Here is a 16,664-nt window from a genome sequence, read left to right as displayed (position 1 = left end):
CACACTCAGCTAATTTCACACTGACTTTTATTCTGCAGAATTTGCCCGCTATGGCCCATGGGAGGATCGCTTTTCTTGCCTAGCATCTTCCTTTACTTTATGACATGCATTTTTGCTCACCTACCTTTCTCCCACCTGCATTCGCCTCTTAAGCATGTGGTGTGCGCGTGTGCTGATAGCCTGGCAGGTGTGTGCAGGTGTTCCGCCATATCACTCAACATCGCACAAACCTGTCCACACACAGACACACACACACACACACACGTCTGTCCTGATGAACTCATTTAGAGTTGTGTTAATACAATGCATGTTGAGATACTAATTAATGCTAGAGCACATATTGGAGGTCCACAGCAGTTTTTTAGTTTTTTTTTTTAGACAAAGCTTTTATTTACATGTGGCAGAAAAAGGCACAGTATTCCCATTTGAAATGCATGTTCAAGTTCATAAAAAAAAAAAAAAAAATGTTGGTCAAAACATTCCCCTAAACAGGTCTAAATATATTTTATTTAGACTGTAAAATGACAATATTGGTAAAGCTAAGATGTGTTTTGGTCAAGTTTAAGTGATCCTTCACATCCCATAACAGTGTGTGGAAAGTGTTTTTGGCTTGAGGAGGGGCGAGCAGGAGTCACCTGTCACCGAGGTTACAGCTAACACGTCTCTCAGCGCCCTGCCTCCACAGTACACCATACACAGACAGCTGTCTCAACACACACACACACTTGCTCATGTATGTATAGTATGGTGAGGAATGACATCCTCACATACACACACAAACACACTCCAGCAGCTGCAACATGGCCAGAGTCCCGGACCGGCCGGCACCGATGGTGTTTCCTGGGAATTAACTGGATGTCCAGCTGCCCTCAAATCACACATACATACACACAGTCACCAGGACGCAGCAAATATGTGAAGGAGATACCAATATGACCTCATAGATCTATACAGAATCCTTGAAAAGGCACTTAAGAATCAATTTATAAAAAGCAACAGAACTCCAGTTTTCTGTCCCATCATGGCTTTGAAGTCTATTGTCCTCTGTGTATATTTGCTCTAATCAGGAGGCAATGAATCAGCTTCAACTAGCTCATGAGAACAGTTCAGGGAATGTGAGTCAATGAGGCAGGGCAGCATCCAGAGGCGGTGTGTTTGTGCAGCAGGGACATGCGACTGAAGGTCCGCGAGCAGGAGCCACACTGGTACTTCTTCACCTCAGAGTGGGTCTGCAGGTGGGCGCGCAGGTTGGAGCGATCAGCAAAGGCCCGGTTACAGTGTTGACAAGCGAAGGGGCGCTCACCTGGTTAAAAGACAGAAGTGTTAGTGTCGGGAATACACTTCATTAACAGGAGAAAAAAAAAAAGGTGTGTCCTCTCGTCATTGTTTTTCAAATTATCTACACCAACAAAAGAGCAGGAACACTACCCTAACTTACTTAATGCAAATTTGCCTTTTTTCATGCATAACCATTGTGAGGCTGAGATTAGATTGTGCCATGCTTAGCAATAACATTTGCTCACACGTCAGGATACATCAATGAATATCAATGAGCAACCAGCTGTTACATTTACAAGCCAACAGAGCTGGGAAATCAATGCGATTACTGACATACCGACGTGAAAAGTTGCTTTTGATGCATACCTGTGTGTGTGCGAATGTGTCCTCTGAGCAGCCATGGTCGGGAGAAGGCCTTGCCGCAGGTGGGGCAAACACAGGGCAATGTGTGTGAGCGAATGTGCATTTTCAGTGCCCCCAGGCTGGTGTACTCCTTGGGGCAGTGTTTGCAGTGGAAGGCTGGACGTGCAGAGACTTCAGTGGGCAGAGAAGGAGTCTGTTGCTGTGGCGCACAGTTGGACATCTGATGATGGGACAGTGCCGAGAGGCTGGTGTAACTTTTACTGCAGTGCAGACAGTGGTAGATGTGTTGCTGGATGATGTCCGGGCTGGGAGGATCTGAAGACCGTCCGCCATCCTCCTCTTCCTCGCTGCTGCTGGAGGGAGAGCTGCTGAGGTCCAGAGGGCCAAGCGGAGAAGGGGACAGAGACACAGGGGAGAGAGGTGCAGGCATGGTGTCCATGCTGCTGAAGAAGGAGTTGGTGGGATAGCAGGTCAGGGCCAAACTGTTGTTCTGCGTTGGGAGTTCAGCCCGGGGAAAGCTTTCTGGGACAAAAGCTGGCAACACAGAGAAAAGGAAGTCAGGTGGATTGTAATGGACAGATAATCTAATAGAGCAGTAAACTTTGTTTTCATTTCTGGGTGTCTTGTTACAGCCTGCTTTCAATATAACCCTGATCCATCTAGCTTTAGCAAATTCTCCAGGTGATCCGAAACCCTGGTTTTCCACCCAGAAAACTACAGGCAAGATAAATATCCATCTTATATGCCACATAGGTATATTCTGCCTCAGAAGGTAAATTGATGAAGGTATTTTCATGACTGACTGAATGAATGACTGACTGTGATTCACTGAACATAGATATAACAGATATAACAACAGATGCATCAAATTCTGTCAATCAAGAGAGGAAAACAAACTTACCAGTTTGGCTCTCCAGCTGGCTCTCCCTGTAGTATGGCTTCTTGCTGGAAAAATACTTCTTAACAAGGAATGACCGAGGCATTTTGATCTCTGGCTTCCCTGTTTAATTAAAAAATAATGTTAATTCCCACGGCGGAGTAGGCTCAGAACAAAGGATCTCTTCTGCAGACAGTAGCGGTAGTAGTGGTAGGGAGAGACCACTACCAGGGTTGAACGGATCTTGTTGAGGGAATCGCGAAATTGCCTCCTCATATAGTAACCAGAGGGGAGAAGCAGTGGGGTGGGTCGGCATATCTCCGCCCAAAGACACACCCCGCGTGTCAGGGCGCTCACCACAGGTGCCCAATGTGCCAAAAGCTGTAGCAAAGCGCAAATCTAATTGTGCTTTTCACGGCTTTAACGGCTCACTCTTTACCTACAGACAAACACCTATTGTCATTGAATGTGAATAGAGTCATCAATCAAGTGAAGTTCGGCAAAAATGTTTTTGTACTTGAACAATGTTAAATGTGCAAAAGACTGCTTTTCAATTGCACGGTATGCACGCAAAACAGATCACATCTAATTAGGATTTTATGAAAAAGTTTTTTTACACCTTGTACATTCCTTTACTAAATGTGTCATGGCAAACTGAAGCTGGAGCGTCCTCTGTTGGCTCCTAAAGTATGTCTGTGTGAGGTGGCCATCTGTGTTATCTATTTCTACACACATCTCTAGAATAACGGTGAAAATGGGCATAAAGTATTAAGATTTAGAGAAACTCATTATATTTGAATGAAGCAAGATATTTTCCAACTAACATTAGAGCTGCCTTGATTTGCTTAATTCACACAATCATTTAATTGGACTTCTCTCTAATTAGAGAACAATATTTTAACCGACGTGTGATTACAATTTATATACTGTTTTAGCATTTAGAGCCACAAACTGTTTAAGAACATTTAGACCCATCCACTGTCAAAAAACAGACATGTTATGCTTGCTCTTTTGTGTGCCTGTGCCTCGAGGCTTTTACGCACCGTGGTGAGGTGGAGACATTTTTAAGAAGGTATACGTACGGGGAACAGACGCTCTGTTCTATTTGCTCCCTTCAGCAGTTCATCCTGGTCGCATCTCTCTTCTCTGTCTCTCTGCGGGAAATAAGTCCGTTCAGATAAAAGAGGCACTGTTCTCCAGTTTGCTCACAGCATGATGTGGGGTGAAATTAATGGAGTTGACAGGAACAATATGATGATGTAACTTAAACCCAGACAGGGCCCTATTGAACCGTATACCTTCAGGTGGCATAAAATGAAGCGAGGATAATGTCCTGAAAGGAAATTGGTTTCACTTAATGTTTTAACCTTTTTTTAATGTGCCAACGTGCGTAAAGTGTGTGCGTAATATAAAGCAGCTCCACATTCCAAAATCACACTTAAGGCAGTATTACCAGAATTTATTTGAAAGTAATAAAAGGAAATTGTTATTTGTTGTTGATTTTCATACCATTCATCGCATCTTTGCTTCTCGAATGTATTGTATCCTATAGCGTTTAAATCATCTTCATTATCTTGTTTTACTATATGTAACTTATTTTTATTGTAAATGTCACGATTGTTTGCTTTTCTTAATGATTCACTTTTATGTAAAACTTTGTTTTGCATGAATTGGGCTGTACAGTTTATTATTATCGAATGTCCGGATATGAGCCTTTCTCCTTTTAATTTTAGGGTTGTTATTTTTTAACTAGGGAACTGTTGGCGCACACACCCCGTGAGTCTGAAAATCAGGTGCCAGCCATTACACAGGAATGTCACAGTCTTCAGTGGTCCTCTTTAGCATTGCAAAGAGCCTAAAAGTTCCTCGGTTGCAGGGTGAGTGGTAGTGGTGGTGGTGGGTGAGGGGTGTATGCACCTGTCTCTAAAAGGCGCCATTGTCACGGCATGCCCAAAAGTTCACACGTCGTTAGAGGGCTTGTTGACGCCGACGCCACGTCGACTGGAGGTCAGGAGGACAGGGCAGCAGTAAAAACATAAGGCAAATAGCAAAGACACACGTGAAAGTAATCTGCGAGTTGTGGGTCTGCTGCAGAGGATGAAAGTACAAATGGTGTTTGAGAGTTTAATGTCAGTATTTAAAATAATTTGCATGAGTTGTATGTATTGTGTTAGTATGATGATCTGTGTGTATTTGTATTTCTCACTCACACAAACTAAAATATTGACAAAATGAAAAATCCACCTGACCTGACACACATGCACACACACACAGTGTATGAGGCTGTAAGCTGAAAACAGCTGATTACACACTGTTGAATTTGCCCTTCCAAGGTGAGCAGTTTGTGTGGGGCTTACTGCAGACAATTTGTGTTACAACAGGGTTTAAGTGACCTCATGACACACAGAGGACGTGACGACATGCAAGTTTTGCTGCTCAGAACAGATGTTCTTTCTTCTCTGGCCTCAGGGATGAACCAGCCGGTGGTCCCACAGATGCTTAAACTGTCTGCTGAAACCTCTTAGAACTAAAAATAACGTGGAAGACAAATCTTCTTTCAGTCTAATATATAGGAAGGTTTCACAAACTAATGCCAGAAATACTGCAAATGGTTGGGGGTCAGGTAACCTCCTGCCAAAAAAATAGCCCTTTAAAAAATAGAAACTTGTCTGAGAAACATGATTAAAGCTATTTTTTTTATGGCATTGACGGTAAAGTTACATCTTTAACATGCTTTGATTAAAGGTGGTGGAGGTGACCAGTGACCATACTGTATTGTACTCCTGTGTCCTTTCATGTGTATGAAAAGAAGCCAACTCCCAAACACCTATTGTGATTGTACAAATGTTTTTTGCTCAAGTGATAAGTACACAAGTGCAGCTTAAAGCCATGCTTTACATTTTAAAACCCCATGCTGATAGCCCTTTGAACAATCAGGTACATTGTTACCATTCAGTCCATTCAGACGACAGGTAACGGTCACTTAAGCGCATTTACATTAGATGTTTTATGCAGACGGCCTCAACTTTGTCCATGTGATGATTCAAAGGATACAGTAGATCTCCCCAACGCACATGTGTCAGTTAGTGGGTGGATGTGACGATACAGTGATGCTCTAGTTCAATCTGAAAGAAAAGCGATGAGTCTGTGATGATTTGTGCCACTACCAAGGCCACGGCTTGTTTAGATACTTGTCAGTCTGTTTCCAATGTTCATAAATTGCTTCATGCTCTTTTATCACTGGATCTCTGTTTGTTTGTGTTAATACATATGAACTGGAGTGTGTATGTGTATGTGAGTGTTGCCCTACAGTTCAGGGGTCCATAAACACAGCAGGAGGGAGATAAGGTTATCCCACTGGAATGCAGAGCCGATCGTATAGACACACACTCCCACACACATGCTCTGTAGTCTGTAGACACAAACACTTGCATGTTTTAGTAAAAATCCATCTTGATCAAGGACAATTTGACAAGTAGAGAAGCAGCAAACATGACCTGCTGCATCTCCATATGGTTCCTAGAGTAGATTAGATATTTTGCTCAGTGGGTCATGCAAAAGCTGTGTTTTTTACATTGAATATTGCAATGGTAAAGTCACATATTTGCAAGGTAACAGGAGCAAAAATGGCCTAAAATGTTAGAATACTTTAACTGTTTATCTCTGGCACCAATTTACTCTCACCTCCCAACATTCACTGGTTCAATTGAGGCAATTAGAAATAATCTGTCCTCAAAAACCAAAGAGTGAAAAATGATTCTGTGGTAAGACTGATCTTCTTGGATGAACTCAAAATTAGGTAAAATGGTAATTTAATCCCAACAGATTGTGTTTACATTATTTTGTACAGACAAAGTGTCAACAAAACAAGAGGATGAATATCGACACAGAGTATTTTGATAATTTGTTAAAGGAACACGCCGACTTATTGGGAATTTAGCTTATTCACCGTAACCCCCAGAGTAAGACAAGTCGATACATACCCTTCTCATCTCTGTGCGTGCTGTAAAGCTGTCTGACGGCTCCAGCGGCATCAGCCCATCACAGAACAGGCAGGTGAATGGTTCCAGTAATCCTACTGCTCGAAAGAGTGACAAATAACGCCAACATGTTCCTATTGTTAGCTGTTGTGATGTCGTTGATAGGCGTTCGTACACAAAATAACGCGTAACATGAGATCACAGCCTTATTCTCCGTAACAAACCGGGAACTATATTCCCAGGCAGAAGAATATAGTACTTGGGCGGAGTGATATGCTCGCAGCAAGCCTGTCTGAGAATATAGTTCCCGGTTTGTTTACGGTTAGAAGATGGCTGTGTCTCATGTTACGTTGTTTTTTGTACACGCTGTGACTCTACAAATCACAACATGTAAATGTAATGTTGGCGTTATTTTGTCACTTTTGTCACAATTCGGAGCAGTAGGCTAGTTGGAACCAGTTACCTACAGGATCTGTGCTGGGCTAAGCTAATGCTGGAGCCGTCAGACAGCGTTACAGCACGCACGGAGATGAGAAGGGTATGGACTTGTCTTACTCTGGGGGTTATTGTGAATAAGCTAAATTCCCAATAAGTCGCCGTGTTCCTTTAAGGCTGTGGTAGGCAGTGTTCTGGAAAAGGCACAAAAAGAAATGTCAAAAATATGAAAATACTGTCTGCTGCAGCTCTCCCCTCTCTGCCTAAGCCCCTCTTACCAGCACGGGCATATGCACACGCTTCATACAGTAACCTGTGCGAGTACACTACTACTACAAGTTTAAAAAAAAAATCTAAATCAAAGAAAACAGGACTGTAATTGTATGACAATTACAGTGGGACAGTATGACAATTACAGTGGGACAGTATGACAATTACTTGTGGGACTGTAAAGCCATTTAAAATAACATGCTGTTATTCAAGGCTCTCACTAGCTACATAAACATGAACTTAAATTAGCCACCGCCGTGAGCCATCACCTGCTAGATTTTTCAGAAGCCTGAAAACAGAGGCAGGAGGAGGTGCAGAAGTCTAGTTTTCTCTCAGACCACCTAAATTACAATATGATGAAAGATTATTACAGATTTTTTTGCCCAATGACGCCAAACATAAACTGCCTACACCAGCTTTAAATAAGAGTTCAAATTGTTGAAATAAAGCAAATAATTCAACAAAATGGGATTATTTATTCTTTATTGTGTTTGGATTTAAGCATTGATTTCTTTTTTAAGAAGCCACTGAGGCTTTGACATTTATAATCCATTCTGTACTTGGGACCAATTCACATTTCAACTCTTTGAGGTGTTACAAGTTGGCTCCTTCTTGAAAAGAGGAAGCTCACACAAACATCAGTTTAAAGGCTTTATTTGGCCAAACTACAAATGAACATAAACTTAAGTAAAAGTAAAAGTCAACATGTAATAGATAAGGTGAGAGCTACAGCATATTGTCCCCAGGATGGTGCATGGTGAAGAGAGAGAGCATGGGCTGCAGCCCTAAATACGGGTGAGCTAGGATGTACAGGTGTGCCACATCTCCTCTGGCGACCCTGACACACACACACACACACACACACACACACACACACACAGACACACACACACACACACACACAACAAAGGGACAACCACAGGGTCATCACAGTGATAAATGCAGTTCATATTTTCACTTCACTCTGTCCCTCCCACTCAGTGCTGTATTCCAGTTCTAAAACAGAGGAGTGATTATGTGTCTATTGTATGTGCCAACACATTCTCTGCATGTGTACATAAGTGAAATAAACTGTTGATGAACCACACCTGTGGCTTTAATTCATCTATCACCACCAGATAATTAATACCACGTGCTTATATTTGGTCAGAGCACTACTGTTGCATGATGGCCTAAACAAACATTTGACAAGACAAATGATAGAGTTACATATGAGCAAACACACTCTCATGTCTCTCTTAGATGGAAACACTTCCTATTTTTATGTGAGGTGGCAAAAGCTGATTTTAGCCACGAATAGTGTCAAAACTTGACTTTCAGGGTATACACACTAAAACCCCAAACCTTTTACAGATGCTAACAGAGGTGGAATTTGGCCAGTGTGTGTGTCTTTGCTCTAACCTTATCTGGACAGCAGGCAGACACCTCAGTCCAACCACAGGCACACTTTGATGTAATATATGGCACCATTAAAGGTCATCTAATGGTCAGATGCTTACATTCTGAGAGAAACTACAATATTGGAGAGACCACATGAAGAGTCAGAAAACTTATTGCACCTTTAAAAAAAAAAAAACCTTTTTACCCGATGTGCATCACTTAAAAAAGTTGCTCTTGTGTTAGAGGACAAAAATGTCTGTGTTCAAACTGCCATTCAATTAAAAAATACTATTATTTTAGAGTTAAATCTTTTGATCAACTTCAGTCCTGATCATCACTACCAATTATGCATTCATTTTCAGAATTGTAATCCTTTAAATGTCAGTTTGTTTACATAATAGCCTACCACTGTTGGTTTTTTATGAAAAAAAATTCTATTGAGATTGATGTTTAGATTTCAAGCATAGCAAAAAAAAATCCTCTGACTGTAATATGTTTTCTTTTCATTTAATTGTGGACTGGGTTTCTCATTTCTGTATGTGCAACTGATTTAAAAAATCTATTTAACTTATCTTACCACGTCCAGAAATAGTTGCTACTCTTGTGACCCTGTAATGATATGAAGGTTTTCTTGTTGCCATCTAACCATTTCTTTAAAACCTCAACTGCAACAAATGCCATAATAAACTGCTTAATTTGAACCTTAATTTAAAAAATTAAGACATTAGAATAGAAACATTACAACAGGATTACAAATAAGCATTTTCTTAAATAATGTGTAAACCTGTAATCGCCTAGACACAGACTACAGACTACAGATCTGCTGGTACTGTTAGAGATCTGTTACTTCAAGACTCAAATTCAGATTCAAATTATGAAGTGGCGCCACCTATTGTTCACATGGTGACCTGATCTACAGAGGGACTATTCTGGGACCAACCACAAGGGGGCGGTCAAAGACCAATAATCACCATGTCAGTGGGGTTTTCAGGTCAGTGGTTACAGTAAATCAGAAGTCAAATACAATATCATCTTGATTGCACAAATATAAAGCATGTTAGAAAGGGTCCAAAGAACAAACAATAATGTAGAGGTCATTATCACTCAGTTGTCACCAAAAACCATGACATCAGAGATTGAGCTGTATTAACTCCTAAAATCTACACGTACACACACAAACACACACACACACACACACACACACACACACACACACACACACAGATGTGCACACACATTTGTGTTCTGCCAAGCTCTGAAACTGGAAACAATGTTTCCTGTAACCCAGCATGACGTGACAAATCTACCTCGGCCTGTTTGGTCTGATGACTCAGCAACAAAACCCTCAGGTTGGACACTACAATATGTACACTAATGACTTAGTGATGCAGAAGAAATACATCACATCTTCTTTTTCCTTCTTTTTTTCTTTAAACTTTCATAAACATGCCGTTCTCAGCAGAACCCTTTAATGTAGCCTACATATAACAGCTTTGAGCTCAGATATGTACATGTTGGGATCTATATAATACCAGTATGCATGTTTCTAACCCTCTGGTTGACCATCTTTATCATCTTTATATTTCTGAAAAAGCAAATTGGGACACATTCTGCTTTTTGGCTAAGTCCTGGAGCTTCACAATCCTACCTACGGCACCTTTATATAGAGGTTTACTCCTTGACGCAGCAGCCGAGGGTTTGACTCTGACCTGCAGCCCTTTGCTGCATGTCATTCCCTCTCTCTCTCCCCTTTCATGTCTTCATCTGTCCTATGGAAATAAAGGCCTAAAATGCCCGAAAAAATAATATTATATATATATATATATAATTATATTTGAAAATCAACTGTTGTGGACATTTTTGTCAGATAAAAGATGGTGTCATAAAGGAGCAGTACGATGGTGTCATAAAGGAACAGTACAGCAGAAAACCCTGAATGTGGAGGCTATTCCTTCAGTTTTTCAGAAGGAATTTTAACAGTTACTGACATGTTTGACTGGGTCCTTTGGCTCTGAAGCACTGTGGCTTCACTTTACCCTCTGGCTTAAGAGGCCTTGTGACCCCTTGGGCCCTTGGGCTTGTGCCATATAGCCTACACCAATTATCCACAATGAAACTGATGAAACAAATAATACAAACAAAAAACTTGAACTTGAAGTTGAACAAAAAGAAAATTGCATGTCGTGGCCCAACACATCTAGCCATCTGTATTAAATTACATTATCATGGCCCATACTGCTCCATATTTAATATATTTTTCATTTGTATTTTTTTAAAATCTAAAACTTGGAAAAAAAATTTATTTTGAAATAGATTTTGTTTCCTGTGACATTTATGTTCAGAATAATATAACATAATTGTTGCACAATATATAAATTGAAACGTTCAGAGCAGTTTACTGAGCTGGAAGTTGTGGGAAAAGGAATACATAACTTTAAACGATTGATAAGTCATTTTCGAATCCTTTATCATTTTTTAAACTCCGATGGTTGTTAGTGTAATTCCTGCGTCATCGGATTAATCACAGCTACTCGGCACAACGGAAGAAACTAAAGTAAAATGAAAAGTCAAAAGGAGTGGAGATGCCGGGGATTGAACCCGGGGCCTCATACATGCAAAGCATGCGCTCTACCACTGAGCTACATCCCCTACTAGCGGAAAATGAAACGGTTAAAGCTATATAAACATTTCAACAGTGTTGTGGATAGTTGAGTGGGGATGGCCATTTCTGTTCTGACTGAGGCCAAGTTATGTAATTTCAGGTCGCAACCGTTAGCCTGGTTCCAACTCTTGACCCAGCTCCATGTACTGTATTTGTTCTGTGCGTGTGCGTGTGCGTGTGCGTGTGTGCGTGTGCGTGGAGGGGGGGTGGGGATTTACAATGTCCAAAGTGCTCCAGTTCAAGAGAGTGAGCTGTTTTTAGTGGTTTAGAGGTTTACACAAGAAGTGAATTGACGCCAGCCGCAGGGGGAATTATAAAATAAACTGTATTTTTAGCTAAGTTTTCATAGATTTTTTCTTGATATGAGCTATTTATAGCTTGCATGTCATATTTTGGTTTCACATCTGAGCAAGGGCTCCTCTTCCTCCCACGCTAACTTGGAGGGAGAGGACACATTGGTGGGGATTAGGACCAACGTTGTGAAAGAATGAACATAGGCTACAGCACAATGTTTAAAATCAGTCAAGACACAGGTGGCCGAAATCCAGTGCTTTCTCATCACCCACTGTAGCCTACCTTAATCCTTTGGGGAATTTAAAATAGCTCCCCTCGTTTCATAATGTTTCATGATATCCTCCAGGGGAGCGTGAATGAGGGGCTGTCGTCCCCCTCTAGAGAGCACAGCTTGTCCTCGCTGTGTTTATCAGCACACCCGTGCCAAGGACACCACTTTTAGGCTCTGTTTGCTTAAGCCTTGTAGGGACAGACCCATGAGATGCACACATGGCATGAGGGCTTCAGGAGGGTTGAAGAAGGGAACAAAAAGGAAGGAAGCAGAGACAGAATGAGAGACTGACACCTTCCCAGCTTCTTCTCTCTCTCTGTCTGTAGAATGAAATGCCTGCAGAGGGGTCTCCCAGGAGAAGGGAGGAACACTGGTTGATATCAGATTTGTTGTTGTTGTTGTTGTTGTGTGGATTTGGATTGGTGACAGGAACCCACCATGTTGAGCCTGTGTAGAGATAGGGGTTAGTAAGGGACTGTAGAGGGCTGGTGAGGGCAGTATGTACAGACAGGCTGTATGCAATAGGAGATGCAGAAATAAATACTTAATATTAGGACACAGACCTCCAGACGTTACAGTGGACAGAAGGACAGTGCCCAATGGGAATGGCGAGGGTAGTAGCTAATAATAAACTAAAGCAAATGACACTACAGGTATTCATAATGAGTATGATCAGCAAAATATACTCAATGCATTAATAAGAAAGTACTCATTATGCACAGAAATGTCCCTTGTGAGGGATACATTATTAAATCATTAATACTGAGGCATTTTACTGCTGTAGTTGGTCGAGATGTAGCTAGTTTTTACTACTTTATATACCTTTAAGGAGTTTAATTTGTAGATTATGTTCTGAATTCATTGATTCATTGTTTGGTTTAGAAAATGTCACAAAAAATAGTTAAGATGCCTATTGCAATTTACTATAACCCAAGTTGACATTTCGTCCAATAAACAGTCCAAAAACCCCAAATAGTCAGTTTAGCAAATTGTCAAATTTGAATGGTTGAAACCAGTGATTTTGTTTTGTCATTTTTGTCTTACAGTAAAACGCTTAATCGATTAGGCAAATGGTTGTCGATTAATGACAAATTTTTGCTATTTATAAGCATATATCATATGTCTTTTCTTTATGTGAAAACTTAGTAGCATATATAATACATGGAAATGCAAGTATCTCAAAATTGTATTTGAGCACGTAAATGTAAATGTACTTTGCTTTTCCACCACTGTCTCTCTCACACACATACACACAACAAGCAAACACATTTGGACCAAACATCAAGGGCCTGCACCATTGAAGGCTTATGTTTGGCAACAGCTGCATTAATCAACTATTACATTTTTCCATAACCTATCTATATGTTTTGCATGTTTGTGTTTGTCAGTGTCTTTACATAGATAGAGATCTCTTCACCAGCGTTTAAAAGGAATATAAAGTTTGACATTTAGGAAAATGCTGTTATTTGCTTTTTTTCTAAGAGTAAGATAAGAAGATTGTCAGCACTCTAATGTGTGTGCATTATCTATGTAGCAAGAGTCGTTAGCTCAGCTTAGTATAAAGACTGCAGGAAGCCTAGCTCTCTCAAAAGTTCATAAATACAGCACTAGCACTTCTAAAACTTTTCTATTAACATGTTATAACCTGGTTGTTTAATCCGCACACATACACAAATGTAAAAACATTGAGTTGTAGTTACACAGGGAGTTATATGGTAAGTATTTTTTTGGCAGGTCTGATCTAGTATCTTCTGGGGCTGCTGTCTTATCATCTGCCAGCAGCAGGGCTAAGAGAGGCCTGAGAGCAGAGAGAGACACAGAAAAAAGGCTGCAGAGCAGATGAAAAAAGATGTTGATGAGGTCATATAAAAATGAATCTAAAGAATTAGTAATTGGACACAAAAAGTTTATTGGATTTATGCATGATTCATTATACTTCATCAACCAAATCATGCCGTGAACCCCAAAGAAGGGAAATGAGTGTTCAAACCATTACCATTTACTTTTCCATTCAATGTTTTCACATTTTCTCTTTTTAAAATGCATTCCTTCAGGAAGTTATTGTCTGACTTGATTGTTCATACAGAAACTTAATTCAGCAGAATATTGTGTGAACAAAAAAAACATAAGGTGTCCCTGTGAACTTTGAGTAGTACTGGCTTCTACAGTACATACACAGCGTCCCCTTAGGATCTGTTTGCCTTACACAGTCCTATATATTAAGCCATACACAGTCACATATATATTTATCTTTATTTATCTATAGTTTATTGAAAAAAAAAAAAAAAAAAAAAAAAAAAAAAAAAAAAAAAAAAAAAAAAAAAAAAAAAAAAAAAAAAAAAAAAAAAAAAAAAAAAAAAAAAAAAATAAAAAAAAAAAAAAAAAAAAAAAAAAAAAAAAAAAAAAAAAAAAAAAAAAATAAAAAATTTTACTGTTTATTTACTTTTTGTTTACTTCCTATATTTAGCTAAAAGTTTATTGTTATTGTTATTGTTATACTGTATTTTCTATACTGTATTTTAATACCTCATTATTTTCTATAAGTGTTTTGTAAGCTGAAATCTGCTGCTAGAAATCCAATTTCCTTGCGGGAGTCATCACAAAAGGATCAATAAAGAGAAGTCTAAGTCTAATAAGTTTGTCCCCACTCAAGGAAGGGATGAGTTGTCAAATCAAATGACTTCTCAAAAACAAGTTAATTTACTGTCTGTTCCAAGCATCAACACACAGACAACAAGCTGGACTTCTGAGTCAACTTGTCTATCACCACACCTCCGTCTATAACCACTAACAAAAAATACCAGTGTTTGTGTACATGCCTGTCCTTGCTGGGCCAAAAACAGACATGCTGTCAAACAAGAGCTGCATGTAACATACATGAACATGAACCCAGAGAGAGGGAGATGAAGGGAGGGAGAGAGAGAGAGAGAGAGAGAGAGAGAGAGAGAGAGAGAGAGAGAGAGGGGCGTGGGCGGGTGTGACCTTTCACCTATTTCTCCAAGCAGCTTGGGAAACTGTGGGAATCCTGTGAGGCCAAGCAACTTCAGTGAAAGCTCTGGCATGGATAATGAAAAAAAAAAGAGGCAGACAAGGTCTTATTTGTGAATGATGTGGTTGTGATCACATCCATTAAGGGATATTACTACACATATCTTGAATTGTATTACTAATTGTGCATCACAGCTACTGACATGAACACAATGACATAACAAGTTCCACCAGACCTGTGACTTCTCATGACTAATTTGAGAACTCAAACAAAAGCAAAGGTGAACAAATTGTTCTTGCTAAATGTTTGTGTTCACTGTGTTACCGGGGTTTAGACATCATCATCGCTGCAGGGTGTGTATGTGCGTGTGTGTTTGTGTGTGTGTGTGTGTCTGTGTCTGTGTGTGTGTGTGTGTGTGTGTGTATGTTGCCTAGCACCTGGTAACTGTATAGCCGAAACCTTATCATCCTTCCTTTAGAGAGCTCATTCTGTGCTGGACTCTTGTTATCGTCTCTCACCGCTGTGATAATAAAGTGACAAAGTCTATGGCAGAAAAAGTAGTCTACTAAGTCTATATGAGACACATCTGGAGAGACAACCCTGTAAGGTGTTGTTCATTTGTTTTTAATTTGCGTTTAAAACATCCAACCAGGCCTGATCACTCCCAAGCACATTCACATGTATTATAAAATATGAAATAACATACTGTAATCTAAGTGCTATGCATAGCCCTGAAACAAACCACAGTAATTTTAGGTCCACTGCCAAATGCTAAAGTATGCTCGACACCCAGAGTTTCTGTTAATCCCATTTAACGTTATTAAAGGTTGGTGTACTACACCTTACACTTAGTATTAGTATTATACCATCTGCACACAGTAATGACGGTATCTTCTTGACAATTAGCTATGTGTCCCTTTGGCCATGGAGAAACAAACTGTTTTTTTTTCAGATTACAGTCATAAATAAAGACAATACATACAGATACATACATATTTCTGTCATTAACCTGGTTAAACTACCGGCTTGCCCTTACATTTGATAGCATTCCAGTTCCTCCAGGGTAAAAATCAAATATGATCAATCACGTTGGACCTACTGGATAGCAGGGAGGACATCCAAAACCCTGGTACAGTACAGAGTAATGTGTGCAGACGGTCCGAGTAACCTGTCCAGGTTTGTGCAGACTAGAGTAGATCCTCAGAGATCTTGAAACCCAGTCGTTGTGGCCAGACTTTGGAGATACATTAAGTTAAGTGCTCCCAGCTTTACTAAAAGAATTCCCTTTTCTGCAACAAGCCATGTCAGCACATTAATATGCGGACATAAACATGCACGTATTGACACATACACAATCATACACAATGTATGTATGAACACAAGCACGCTGTGAGTATACCCTATTGGCTTAAATCCATTAAAGTACACATGAGGATTATACTCTATGGACTTCATTCAAACACAACACAGGATGATCTCTCACCTAGAGAGACACACACATGCATGAACACACACACACACACACACACACACACACACACACACACACACACACAGACAGTCACCAGCTTACAATAATAAAAGGCAGTGGGAATTCTTTTTTAAATGATCTTTTGGGCTTTTTCTGCCTTTATTTGATAGGACAGCTAGGTGAGAGAGAGGGGGAAGACATTCAGGATACGAAGAGATTGGATTCAAACCCTGGTCTTCTGCTTTGAAGTATAAACCTCTCAGCGTATGTGCACCTGCTCTACCACTGACCCAACCCGCCCACACAGTGGGTATTCTCAAAGCTTCACAGCAGACTGCAGAGTGTAAAAGTGACCACCAGGGTTTGTAAAACCTCTCCAAAGCTCATTGGTTAC

General features: G+C 40.2%; 1 protein-coding gene and 1 non-coding gene across 2 annotated transcripts; both read right to left on the bottom strand.

The window, feature by feature from the left end:
• Positions 1-389: 389 nt before the first annotated feature.
• Positions 390-2,780, bottom strand: snai1b (snail family zinc finger 1b). The gene is made up of 3 exons (XM_039799509.1): positions 2,543-2,780; positions 1,645-2,175; positions 390-1,303 (listed from the first exon to the last, which is right to left on the bottom strand). The coding sequence occupies exons 1-3, from the start codon at positions 2,622-2,624 to the stop codon at positions 1,107-1,109; spliced, it is 810 nt and encodes a 269-aa protein (XP_039655443.1). The 5' UTR covers positions 2,625-2,780; the 3' UTR covers positions 390-1,106.
• An 8,380-nt stretch (positions 2,781-11,160) lies between these two features.
• On the bottom strand, positions 11,161-11,232 carry trnaa-ugc. The gene has a single exon. It is a non-coding gene; the product is annotated as a tRNA-Ala (tRNA).
• Between the last annotated feature and the right edge of the window lie 5,432 nt (positions 11,233-16,664).

The sequence above is a fragment of the Perca fluviatilis genome, chromosome 5, assembly GCF_010015445.1.
Source record: "Perca fluviatilis chromosome 5, GENO_Pfluv_1.0, whole genome shotgun sequence".
In the NCBI taxonomy this organism is placed as follows: Eukaryota; Metazoa; Chordata; class Actinopteri; order Perciformes; family Percidae; genus Perca; species Perca fluviatilis.
Note: the sequence above shows the minus strand (reverse complement) of the source record. Positions and strands in the feature narration are given on the sequence as shown.

Coding starts and splice junctions, on each gene's coding strand:
- snai1b (XM_039799509.1), bottom strand. CDS start 2,624: ATGCCTCGGTCATTCCTTGTTAAGAAGTATTTTTCCAGCAAGAAGCCA. Junction 2,176..2,542: donor CCAGCTGGAGAGCCAAACTG/GTAAGTTTGTTT, acceptor CTGTGTTGCCAG/CTTTTGTCCCAGAAAGCTTT. Junction 1,304..1,644: donor ACACATTCGCACACACACAG/GTATGCATCAAA, acceptor TCTTTTAACCAG/GTGAGCGCCCCTTCGCTTGT.